This window comes from Talpa occidentalis, unplaced genomic scaffold (genome assembly GCF_014898055.3).
Source record: "Talpa occidentalis isolate TD23 unplaced genomic scaffold, MPIMG_talOcc4v2.1 talOcc4.5, whole genome shotgun sequence".
NCBI classification, from domain to species: Eukaryota; Metazoa; Chordata; class Mammalia; order Eulipotyphla; family Talpidae; genus Talpa; species Talpa occidentalis.
Genome location: NW_023604861.1, coordinates 52,624,625 through 52,637,393, shown reverse-complemented (window position 1 = coordinate 52,637,393; position 12,769 = coordinate 52,624,625). Strand labels below are relative to the sequence as shown.

At 33.7% G+C, this 12,769-nt stretch overlaps 1 protein-coding gene across 11 annotated transcripts in view; it reads right to left on the bottom strand.

The window, feature by feature from the left end:
* NBEA (neurobeachin) overlaps window positions 1–12,769 on the bottom strand; it is a 575,782-nt gene that overhangs the window by 209,184 nt on the left and 353,829 nt on the right. For 7 of the 11 annotated variants that reach the window (XM_054701654.1, XM_054701655.1, XM_054701657.1 and 4 more), the window contains 2 exons: window positions 10,243–10,386; window positions 6,372–6,404 (listed from right to left, as the gene is read on the bottom strand). In XM_054701654.1, the coding sequence (XP_054557629.1) occupies window positions 6,372–6,404; window positions 10,243–10,386 (177 nt within the window). The remainder of the gene's footprint in view (window positions 1–6,371; window positions 6,405–10,242; window positions 10,387–12,769) is intronic. The other 4 variants (XM_037527157.1, XM_037527165.2, XM_037527164.2 and 1 more) reach the window with 1 other exon arrangement.

Below are 12,769 nucleotides of genomic sequence, written 5' to 3'. Positions count from 1 at the left end.
TCAGAGATGAAAGTGAATTTAAATCTTGGCTCCTTTCTCCACTTTTTATGTGATCATGTATACATGCCCTGATTTCTGAACATTAGCATGAAGTATAATGCCAAATTTATGGAGTTGTAAAGTTATCAGTGGTAGTATTTTCTCTTAACAAGTGTAAATTATGTTACCCAGCTTCATTTGCCCATCCACACTTAGCTCATTTTTATTTATCTAGCTAATTTTTTCTCCTAGAAAAGTGGTTGTTAAATGGAGACCCATCCTCACAGCTCAGTCTTACATGCAAGATTTATTATTTTTTAAGTGTTCTATGATAACCTGGTTCTTAGCCCTTTCATTTTATAGGCAAACTGAACTGGAATAGCATTGCAGCTGTACTTATCTGCTTTATGTCTTAGTGATTTTTAAAAATATTTTTTAAAATTTATTTATGCATACAAGAGTTGGGGTGTAGGCCAGAGGTGTGGTAAAGGGGTGAAAAGAGTCACCAGAGACAGAGTGGGGAGCGGAACAGATCTACTGAAATACACTCCCAAAAGGAGCAGCAGGAAGACAGGAGAAGTCTGCAGCACCATGTGGATTAGGTCCCAGGCCTGGGATAGAATTCATGTCTCAGTGGCTGAAGATAGCTTGATAGTGCTGAGACTTTAACCCCTGCGCCACCAGAGAGGCCCCTGTCTTAGAGATTTAAAAGAAAATTTCAACAGAACTTTTCAATAGAAAACACAAAACAATCAACATCTTTTGATCAACAAAATTCCTTAAACATTTTTATCTGGAGCATATATTTAACAGTATTTAGTTAGCAAAATTTCCCTTCTCTTTGGTAACAAAAAGTTTTAGATTTATTTCTATTGGATTAATAATGTGAACCAATGGAGCAGATTCTACTGGAATAATTACTTACAAATTAATTGCCCTGTCCTTAACACTGTTATGTTGAAGTATCTTCTGTAGGCTAGTACTCTGACTCTGAACATCAAGTTATGGAAATAAAGAAATAAAGATTTTTAATATGCAAAAAGACTTATTTGCCCTTTGGATGTACAGTATACATGCAGCAAAATTATTTTTTCACTAAATGTTTAAATTAGTGGCAAGGACTTTCAAAAAGAACCCCAGGACACTCATAGGAATGGCAGTGACATTATAAATATATCACCTCTTGTCTTCTCCAAATTGCTGACATCTACAGTGTGGCAGCAGGAAAGCAGTTTTGTTACTATAGTTTTTCCTCCAAGTGTGACAAAGAAGATGACCTATATACTATCAGTGGGTGGCTAATAGCCTCATTTATATCATATTTAAAAAAACATGACATGAAAGTTTAGTCCTCAACATACAGGAAAGGTACTGTTCCTTGATAGATTGGTTGAGTTTACTTCCACTAATTTTCAGATTGGTTGTATGATTATACAACTGTATTACGGAGAACAGACTTAATCGAAGTGGTTTGTGAAACACTTGCCACAAACAATGGATGACTTATTCTTAAAAGATGTAAGAATATTATATATGATTTGAATCATGGCTATTATCTACTAAACATAGTTAAACTTGTTCTTCTATTATATTTTAAATTTACATAGTTTGATTAGCAGAGATTTTACAGTTAGAAGTCCCCTAAAAGTTTGTTTATAGACTTTTAAAAAAAGTTTTATAGACTATAGATTGAAAAAAAAATTTTTTTCCAGTCCATGGTTGAAGGGGACATGTATTTTAGAAAATTCAAAAGTATTTTCAGTATAAATATAGCAAAATATTTGAAGATTCCAAAATAGTCATGCAGACATTGCAAAAATAATGAAAAGCAATTTGAAAGGTCAGATATTCTAGGTGAAGCTTCTATTTTATTTTACAAGTCTTTAACTGAATTAAAAAATTAACTTAGAATGTAAGTATTTCAGCTTTTTTTTTTTTTTTAAAGGGCATGTGTTAGTGTTTCTAAGAGCTCAGTGAATTCTGTGTTTGAAGCTGAACATGAACCCTTTGGGTATACTATTTATGACTGGCAAAGCAACTTCCTAATTCAAAGAGAGAGAGAAAAAAGACTTATAAAGACTCATAAGGCTTTTCCAACATCAAATAGCTTTTACTAAACAACATTTTGATGAGTTAAGTGTGAGTGAGTCAGGAACATATGGATTAAATTTCCCTTGAAATACACATGGGTTTAAAAATTAAGAGGAAATTCTGAGCAAAATGCATTTTAGAGAATCCAGAATGTTTAAAAGGCATTTTTCCCCCTAAATACAAATATCAGGTTGATTCAATTTTAGTTAGACTCTGTAAAGTAAAACTAAATAAAAATGAATCTGGAGGAATCTTTTAAAAATACTGGTTTTTTCAGAGAAAAAATGTTCATTAACCATACTGAATTGGATTGCTTGGAGTAGTGAGGCTTAAGCTGACATAATGTGAGTCAGAGTTTATCTGCATCTCAGTTAACACTGAACTTGTTCTCTTCCATTATACTTATTCTCTTATTCAATTACACTATCATAAAGAAATTTTTCTGTGCTTTTGAATAATTTTTTAAATGACATTTCTTGGAAAAAAACTCGTAGCTTTCAGATTTTTGTTGTTCCTTTAATTTTATTTTATTTTTCCTTGAATCTCGAGTTTTTCCCTCTTCCTATATGCTCCTATATTTTGCTTTATCCTCCTTTGTTCAGTTTTCATGTAGCATTCTATTTATTTATAAACAAATTGTCTGCTGGTATCTGAAAATTCTAAATTAGAACACTTGAAGGCGTAAATTATCCATCTAATCATATCAATTGTCTACATTCATTTATTAGTGTAGACATATTCTACACCTAATCCTCCTCGCTGAGTTACAGAGAGGTGGTGGTAACAGCGATAATTCTCCTGAAGATTTTTTTCCCTATCCTTCTCGATGTCCTAGATTGCTATATACTTATTAACTATTTAATATATGTAAATGAGTAAATACAGTCAAATAGAGATTTAAGGAGATACCAAACACTTTTCTACCTATCAGTTAATACCCGCTTTCACTCTGAATTAGTAAAACAAAGATTGTAGGAATCTCAAAAAAAAAAAATTGACCAACTGACAATGAGAAAAATAGTTTGAAAATAGAGAACCATTAAAAATTAGTGAAAGTACACTTGGGACATACGAGGGGCATTAAAGGTGAGTCATGTAAGGGATGGTGACTATCGCTTAGGAGAACATCAGTGGCTTTGCTTTTAATATACCTCCTTCTTATTTCTACATTTTTCTCATTTTTAAACGCACATAACACATTTTCTCCAAGTTTCATATTCTAGACTTGTGTGTGTGTGCCTGCGTGTGTGTGTAAAGGATTATAAATCTACTGCTTTGAAAAACCCACATAAAAAAGTATAACTCGCATGATAACACTTCTTCCCTATGTTGCTAGTTATCTATACTAGTAATTCTCTTTTAAAATATTAAAAATAGGGCCTCCCCGGTGCCGCAGCGGTTGAGCGCTGGGTTGCGAAGCTGCCCGCAGCCTCCGCAGCGCCGGTTTGATCCCTGGCTGCTCCCTGGCCACCGCAGGAGGGTCCCACATGGCACGCAGACCTCTCCTGCCGCCCACTGCTTCCCTCAGCAGTGTACTTCGGTCCTTCTGCCTGCTCTGCTCCCGGCTCTGGCTCTGGTGAATTCTCTCACCCTCCCGCGCTTCTGACTGTACCCAGTGCTTGTATAAATAAACAAATAAATCTTTAAAAAATAAAAAAATAAAATATTAAAAATAACATAACCATCTTTTCAATGTGAGAAAGAAAATCTTTTCTTGGTTAAGAGTCACAGTAGTACCTTGACTTTATAAATGGGACCTTAAGAGACATTTAGTTAAAATGGCACAATCAGCAGACATTGGAAAGGGGAACAAAGACTATCTTAACTTCGGGTATCTTTACCCTGAAAAAGTCAAGTGATAAGCTAATTACTTGAGTAATTCAATTAGTAGGAGCAGATAATCTGGTAACTCAAGCCCCAGAATACTTGATTTCAATAGGTCAAAATAAATTTTGTTTTGTCTTCTGTTTTTTGGTAAAAATTAGATAATTATTTTAGGACTCCCGTTTACTTACATAAAATTTTCAATGGAAACATTTTAAGGACAAGTAGGATATGACTGCTACACTCAACAAATTTAGTTTAAAACAGAGGGAGGGCCTCCCCGGTGGCGCAGCGGTTGAGCGCTGGGTTGCGAAGCTGCGCGCGGCCTCTGCGGCGCCGGTTCGATCCCCGGCTGCTCCCCGGCCACCAGAGGAGGGTCCCACATGGCGCGCAGACCTCTCCTGCCGCCCGCTGCTCCCCTCAGCAGTGTACTTAGGTCCCTCTGCCTGCTCTGCTCCCCGCTCTGGCTCTGGTGAATTCTCTCGCCCTCCCGCGCTTCTGACTGTACCCAGTGCATGTATAAACAAAACAAACAAACAAACCAGCAAACAAATAAATAAAGCATGCCTCTATAAAAAAAAAAAAAAAAAAAAATAAAACAGAGGGAAATATACAGAAAAGCATCTACAATATACAAGGCTTTACATTGATGAGTGTCTTAGAAGTGATTTAATCTAAAGGGGTGGCAATAATAGGAAAGACACATAATAACCAGTGTTGGGTGGGACACAGAGAAATCATACCCTACATACTGCTGATGGGAAAGTAAATAGTTAACTTTGGGAAAATGTCAAGCAGTTCCTCAAAAACAGAGTTATTATCTGATCCCCAAACTCTACATCTAGGTATATATCCAAAAGAGATTAAAACATATGTTCACCTAAAATCAATGTTCACAATAGCATTAATCACAATAGGCAATGTAAATATCCATTAGCTAATGAATATATAAACACAATGTGATATATGCATAATGGAATATTAATTGCCATGAAAAGGACATACTGAAAGAAGGTAGTCAGAAAAGACTACATACTATATAATTCTATTTATTTGAAGTGTCCAGAACAGGCAAATCTAGAGAGTCAGAAGGTAGATTAGAGATAGACTATGATTGTGTGTTTGTGTGTTGTGGGGGTGCGGGGAAATGGAAACTTGTGCCCAACAGTTAAAGAGTATGAGGCTTTTTGGGGGGTGATAAAATGTTCCAAAATTGTGGTGATGTTTGCGTAACTCTGTGAATACACTAGAAATTATTCAGTTTGTGGTTTAAATGGTCAATTGTATGGGAGGTGAATTTTATCCCAAAAAAGTTGTTACAAAAAACCTAATGAGCAATGGCAAGATAAGCCAGTGAATAATGCATATAGTGTTTTAAAAGTAGATTTTTTTTTAAATTTTTAAAGATTTATTTTTATTTATTTATTTTATTTATTTATACAAGCACTGGGTACAGTCAGAAGAGCGGGAGGGTGAGAGAATTCACCAGAGCCAGAGCGGGGAGCAGAGCAGGCAGAAGGACCGAAGTACACTGCTGAAGCGGGCAGCGGGCAGCAGGAGAGGTCTGAGCGCCATGTGGGACCCTCCTCCGGTGGCAGGGGAGCAGAAGGGGATCGAACCAGCGTTGTAGAGGCTGCAGGCAGCTTTGCAACCCAGCGCTCAACTGCTGCGCCACCGGGGAGGCCCCATATAGTGTTTTAAATAGGTCTAAATGAATTTTTAAAGGAAGAGGTAGGGGAGGGTGTAAATAGAGATATAGTAAGGATATTTCAGTTAAAGAAAAATGTTTGGATATAGTGTAAGATTGGAAAATCTTTCAGATTTTCTGACATTAAATCGATGAGTGGATTGCTTATAACAGTATTAAGATGATATATATCACATATGTAGCACACAGATAACTTTTTTTTAAATTTACAAAACTGATATAGGGAAACATTATCATCATTAACTCAGCATCTCTAAATTAGCAAAAATTACTAACATTTTGAAGAAACAATGAATCTGTATGAATTCCAATTCTATTATGTGCAATGTTTATGTTGTTACTCAGGATGTGTGACAGAGCTATCATTCTAAAAGAAATAAAACTGAATTATAAACTGAATGAAATCATTAACTTTTCAATTCATAGAAATTTGAGTTAATCTTAAATTTTAATTTGAGTTAATCTTAAATTTAAGTTTAGTCTCAAGTTAAAATAGAAATTTTAGATTAAAATCAGTTAAATTATGTTAATTAATTTTAGTTTTAAGTAGCAATTTAATTAGTATATTGAAATTTTTACACATGGAATCTTAGGTGCTAATTCATTTTATGAATCACTACAAACTAAAAGAGCAATTAAAATAAATTAAATTAGATGCTATTAATATAGTAATTATTTAAGCGACTGACACCTCTGGGTTATATAATAATACTAGTCATTTATGATTATACTAAGTTGAGTAATTAATAATCACACACATTTAACTTGCCTCTTGAGATGAGCAGCTTGGGAAGAAAGGAAACTAAAAGTAAAACAGAGAATTGTATGACATTCAAAGTTGTAAAACACTGTGGAACATTTTATCTTGAATAAAACTGGAAAACCAGTGAAAGTGGAGAAAACATTATAATTGATAATTTTTTAATGGTGCTAAAAATACTTCATTTACTAGATGTTTAGCTTACCAAAATGATTTTGGGCAGCTTATAGACTATATTTAAAACTAAAATTATGTATTTCACAAACTTGTAAGTCTATTATAAAGACTGAGTTATAAACTTAGGATTTTGGCTTTACATCACTTTAGACGATTCTAAGTTTTTTATATGCACATATATACATACACACAACATATATAATACATACATATGTATTTATATACACACATATATGCAAACATATTTAAATAAGATATTTGGTATAATTTTTGTTCAAAGCATACAGCATGTTTTTTGAAGAAGATATAATTATTTTATTTAGTTAACTTTTCACAAATTACTTTATCTCTCTTGGCTTCTATATCCTCATTTGTAAAATTAGGTCTATAATATTATCTACCTCATAGGATTATTTTAAATATTAAATATGTTATTGTACACAGAACCCTTTGAAAAGCCTGGTTCCTAGTAAAACATAACTATAATTGTTTCTCTTTCTTTTCTTTATCATAAACAGAAATGAATCCCATTATTTAAACAAAATATCCAGAATTAATCTTAACTAAATCAATACATTCACTTAGATTCCTAATCTAATTAGCACATTTCCTCTTGAATTACCTTGACTGTTCAGTAATATTATGTATTGGCAAATTACAAAGCATGTTCTCATCTGTGTGCGTATGTCAGCAAAACAGGGTTTTGTGAGAACAGAAAATTAATGATTCTTATCAACAGGTTTAGGTTTACCATTTTTATTATAAAAATGATAAATTCATTCATATAAAGTTTAAAATCTAAGACTACTAATTATTGCTATATTTTTGAAGGTACATTTCTTGTATTAACAATGTATTAGCCATATCACTAGGTTAAGACAACACAAACTTAAAATTTGCATCTCAGAGATGGAAAATAGTTAATTTCATATTACATAATATTTCTAGACACCAATTATGAGATTATAAATATTATACACAGATTTTTGTATATAATGGATTTTAATTTAGATTTAGAGACCATGCTAGGGTAATGTTTTCTTAGGACAGTTTAGCAGTATCAGGCTGCTTAAATGACAATTTAGAAATAAGAAGGACATTATTATTTAACAGTTTCAAATTTCTGAGACAGAGATAACAACAACCTGAACAAGATTTGTTAGAAAAATAAAATGTACATATTTATGTTGTCTGAAACTTAATATTAACAGCTGATTTTTTAAATCTAACAATACTGATTTGTTATTAACTTCCAAAAAATGATTTTCTGTGACACTGTCACTATCTTGTCAGTCTAAATTAATGAAATTGCCTCAGCATTTACAAAATGAATCTATACATTCCTATAAGTTATGAACACTATTTCTGTGACCCTTACTTCTTTCTTACACACTGTCTAGCCCTATTTCTTTTCTACTGTACACATAGTTTGCAGACTGCTGTTTTAAAATGATACTATAGAATATAAAAATAAAATTTAAATAAAAAAATAAATAAAAAATAAAATGATACTATAGGGCCTCCCCGGTGGCGCAGCAGGTTGAGCACAGCGCTGTGAAGCTGTCCGCAGCCTCTGCAGTGCTGGTTCAATTCCTGGCTGGCCAGGGAGATTTCCACATGGCAGGGCAGACCTCTCCTGCCTCGTCCACAGCTCCCCTCAGCAGTGTATTTCGGTCCTTCTGCCTGTTCTGCTCCCTGCTCTCTCTCTGGTGAATTCTCTCACCTTCCTGCACCTCTGGCCTGTACCCCAGTGCTTGCATAAATACAATCTTAAAAAAAAAAAAGATACTATAAACTAGGCAGGGGATTGATATTTAGGTTAGTTTATAAGAATTTTAATGAACAAAGATTTGGCAAAAAGAGTGAGTTAGAACTAAGTGGCTATGAATAGGTACAGTTGTGGTCAAAGAAAAATCTGTTCAAAGACACAAGTTAGAAGAATAGTAGTCAGGAGCCATACAATTTGATCTTTAAAAAAATCATTTCAAGCATACTTTTATTGTTTAGGTAATTTAACTTATACATATTTTGGGAATTTTTATGAGCATAAATTAATATTAATAATTACTTTAGCTACAAATAAAGGAAATAACTATAAAACTACTATTAGTCTGTATTTTATTTTGCCTCTAGTATAACTGGGCAGAACTTATTATAGCAAATTTCAAAGGAGTGTTCCAATTTGTATCAAATAATTACCTTTAGTGGGCACAAAGGATCAGAAAGTCTACACTAAATTGTATAACTGTTGGACATATCTTTTAACATGTACAAACAAGAAAAGGCAACACAGTAGCTAAAAATTCACAGTAGAGAAATTCTGTGAATTTTCTCTAGTTCATTAGGCTCAAAAATAAGACCACATAAAGGATAAAGGAACCCTTCAAGAAATAATGGTCTTCACTTGCTTAAATTTCCAAATAGACTCAGTAAAACATGTAAGCAACAAAACCAAAACTTGAACAGTTACTTAGGAATTCAGGCAAGCACCTTTCATAGACTTAAGATTAGTTTTAAATAAAAGTTTTATGATATGGAGATTTTAATAATATACAGCTTATCCAGGAACTGGTGCTGGAGTAAATTTATTAAAAATTTTCTAGAAAAACATTTCCATCTTCAATTTACAACTAACAGTAACATATTCTCTTCAGTAAAAAGAGAAAACTAACTGGTAGAAATTATTGGTGGAGGTTTTCATAAAGCATACCAAATCATTTTCACTATATTTTTGGAAGCAGAACAGTTAGTTTGTGAACAGAATGGTGAATATAAGTCTACTTTCTCTTGCCATCTTCCACTCCAATGTTGTATGGGACTGAAAATATAAAATTAAAGTAAGACTGAGATATATTTTGAGATTCTAAAGCCAAGAATTTTTAACCTGAGATTTAGGATCTGATTCAATAGACTGATTTCCAGGGATCAGTGAACCCTCTGAAATTGTGTGCCAAATTATACAGGCACCTTCATAAAATAAACCACCTTTATCTGATTCTCAGTAATGGTTTCAAATGTTATGGGCTAACAGTAGAAATAACCACATACCATCTGGTCACAGCATGTGCTGCTATGAGCTGACCATAGAATAGGACGAGGAGAAAGTGAAACCAAGACTGGGTAGTAAAGAAAACTTGCTAGTGGTGATTAGCAGTGTGAGGACAGGCAAACAAACAAACAAACAACAACAACAAAAAAAAACCAGTAGGAATGGGAGGGAACATTCAGAGGAGTGACAAACATGGAGGAAATGGCAAATTCAGTGGTCACCTGCTGAAATGACCACTGTATAATTGCTGGCATGTTAGAGGCATGCATGTCAATGAGTTGATCCTTCTGTTCCCATTCAATTATTTAAGCAGTTATATGGGAACAATTTATGCTCTGCCCTATTTATCCTATAGGATAAACTTATCCTATGACAAGTTTTCCTTCTTTATAAAGAAAGCAGATGCTATTAATTTATTCTGAGTAAAATACACATTTGCTTGATATGTATTTTCTTCTTTTCAATACCAGAAATATTTATCCTCTCTCTGATATCTGAAATAAAATAACATAAATGATTAACATTCATATGATTGAGCATTAGTCCCCAAACTGGCACAGGCTTATTTACCAGAAGGCAGATTTTTAATTCAGTAAATTTGTGTGGGTATTTATTACTTAGAAATAAATAGAAGAAAAGTATTTAAAAATTTACCAGCAAGATTGTCGATTTCTTTCTCCTGTAGCAGACTGACAGCATCGTCGTCTCCTTCAAGCATAAGTTCTGTCTCAGCATTCTGATTCACAATTGCTTGGCTTCTGAAAGTCTTCTTTGATTTTACTACATCTTCTTCCGTGCCTAGTCACAACCAAAATATAAGAATCTAGGTCACTGTGATTGTTTTGCTTTCAGTATTAGAAATCTCTTACTTTCTTGTAATTATATACTGCATTTACATATTACATTGTAATTAAAATCTATTTTTGCCTTCTTTACTCAGGCTTTTTAGTAACCGTGAGAAAGGCAGGAGTTATGACCTTATTTCCATTTATGACCTTATTTCCACAAATAGGTTCAGAAAGTTATATGTATTGGTGAGGAACATAAGAGTTGTTTGGTGGTAGAGAAATGATTCCATAATTCATGCCTTCGGATCACTGCACCTGCTACAGATAATTTGCACCCTCATCACAAACTGAGTTTTCTAATCCACGAGATTGCACTTTTACGCAATTATACTTTTGTATGAATTAAATAAACAACTGGCCAGATCATTTTTTAAAAGTAGATAGGTATGAAGAAAACACGCTTTTACAGCTGAAGGAAAAAAATGGTTGTTACTGGGAAGCTATAGAGAGTTGGAGTTGGGAATGAATTAAATCTATCCCACAATACTAATTAATGAAACATCTTTATTTTGCTATAAAAATAATGCAAAAAATCCAAATATACACATAGAAAAATAAGTTAGGACAATTTAGTATAGTATAATTTGATCCATCATTAACATGTTGATAAATGTAAAGGTTAGAAATTTAATGTATTTGAATTCCTAATGGATTTGACTGCTCAACAAATATTTTGGTATTTATGTCTGAACCCACACTTTGGCAGGTTACAATGAATGGAAAATTATCTGAACTGCAAGTGAATTACATATATGTTCTTACAACTAAAACCCCTATTTCTTTTTTTTTTAAAGATTTATTTATTTATGCATACTAGAACGAGTTTGATCCCTGGCCAGACAGGGAGCTACCTACATGGCACAGCACACCTCTCCTGTCTAGCCCAATGCTCCCCTCAGCAGTGTATTTCAGTCAGTCTGCCAGTCTGTTCCCCACTCTGTCTCTGGTGAATCCTCTCACCCCTGCACTTCTGGCCTAAAACCCCTATTTCATATTACTTGAAGCTGGAATTCAACTTGGAAGAAATGTCATTTACTCTGTTCTCTATATGTACTATTAGGATACAGGTTTCAAGAAATAGCAGTAATTAGGAAAATACCTTCAAATCTCATTTGGTGTGGTGGTATTTCTGAAGATGGCAGCCTAATAAATTCATCCTACATAGTGTTGTATCATAGTTCTAGGGGGATGTTATGGTATATTATGCACACAAACAGTTGTTCTCTAAATCTTGTCATGCCTTTGGCTAAAATTCTCTCCATTTAACTATACTGGAGTTAATTGGCCAATTCTCCTTGGCACAATATAGGACTTCCAACAGTTCATTAATATATTGTTGATGTCTGCTCAACCATTTTCTTGGAAGTGCATCTAGCTGCTATAAAACCTGCACTGTTAAACAGTGTTAGCTTCCTTCTTTGCAGCCTGCACACTTCTTCTTCTTCTTTTTTTTTTTTTTGTCAGATAGGCACAGTGAATTCTGTTTGCTAATACAACACATCGACCAAAAGTTAGGCCATAGAGGAGGAAAAAGCACATGATGATGACACAGTCATGTCATAATAACATTGTGGCATTGTGATGTATCATTAGCTGGAAGAAACCATTTCTCATCCTTGCTCTTACTGGCTAAACAGTATATAGAAAGCATGGTTAAAATACACAGAATAAAGTAATAGATTGTTGGTGGTAGATAGAATCTGGTTACAGATATCTGAAGGGTGTGAGCCTATACTTCTGAATCATATACAGTGTTGTAAATCAATGTTACCTCATTTGAAAAAAAAAAAGGCGACAAAAATCAATGAAAAAAAATAACCTAATGGAGGGTTAAATATATTTTGATGTACACTTCAGAGACACTGTTATAATCAATGCTACCTGGGGAGTGAGGGCAATTAAACAGGCTTTCTGTGTATTCTTTCACTGGCACATAGATTCTTATTTCTGTAATAAAAGATCAAAGATTGATTACTGAAGGCTCTAGAACCTTATCTTCATTTTATTTGGTTTATTAGTGACAATACACTGGTAAAACAGCAACCTTATGAGGGTAGCTGTATTTAGAACTTGTTACTTCTTGGGTAGTAACTTAACTTAAGGAACTCAGAGTTTATATCATTTGAGAAAGTAAAAGAGGCAAACCCAATGATAAACAGGCAAGAATTCTCTCTAGAGAGAGTTCTTTATATCCATATTTCTCTAGATGTCGTCTCCTGGATTTTCCTAAATCCTTATTTCCCTACCTGAAACAAATCATTTGTATTTCTCTGTGTCCTCCTACTTTAATCAACCAACTTTCCTTAAAAATCAAATCTATTATTCATTCTGTA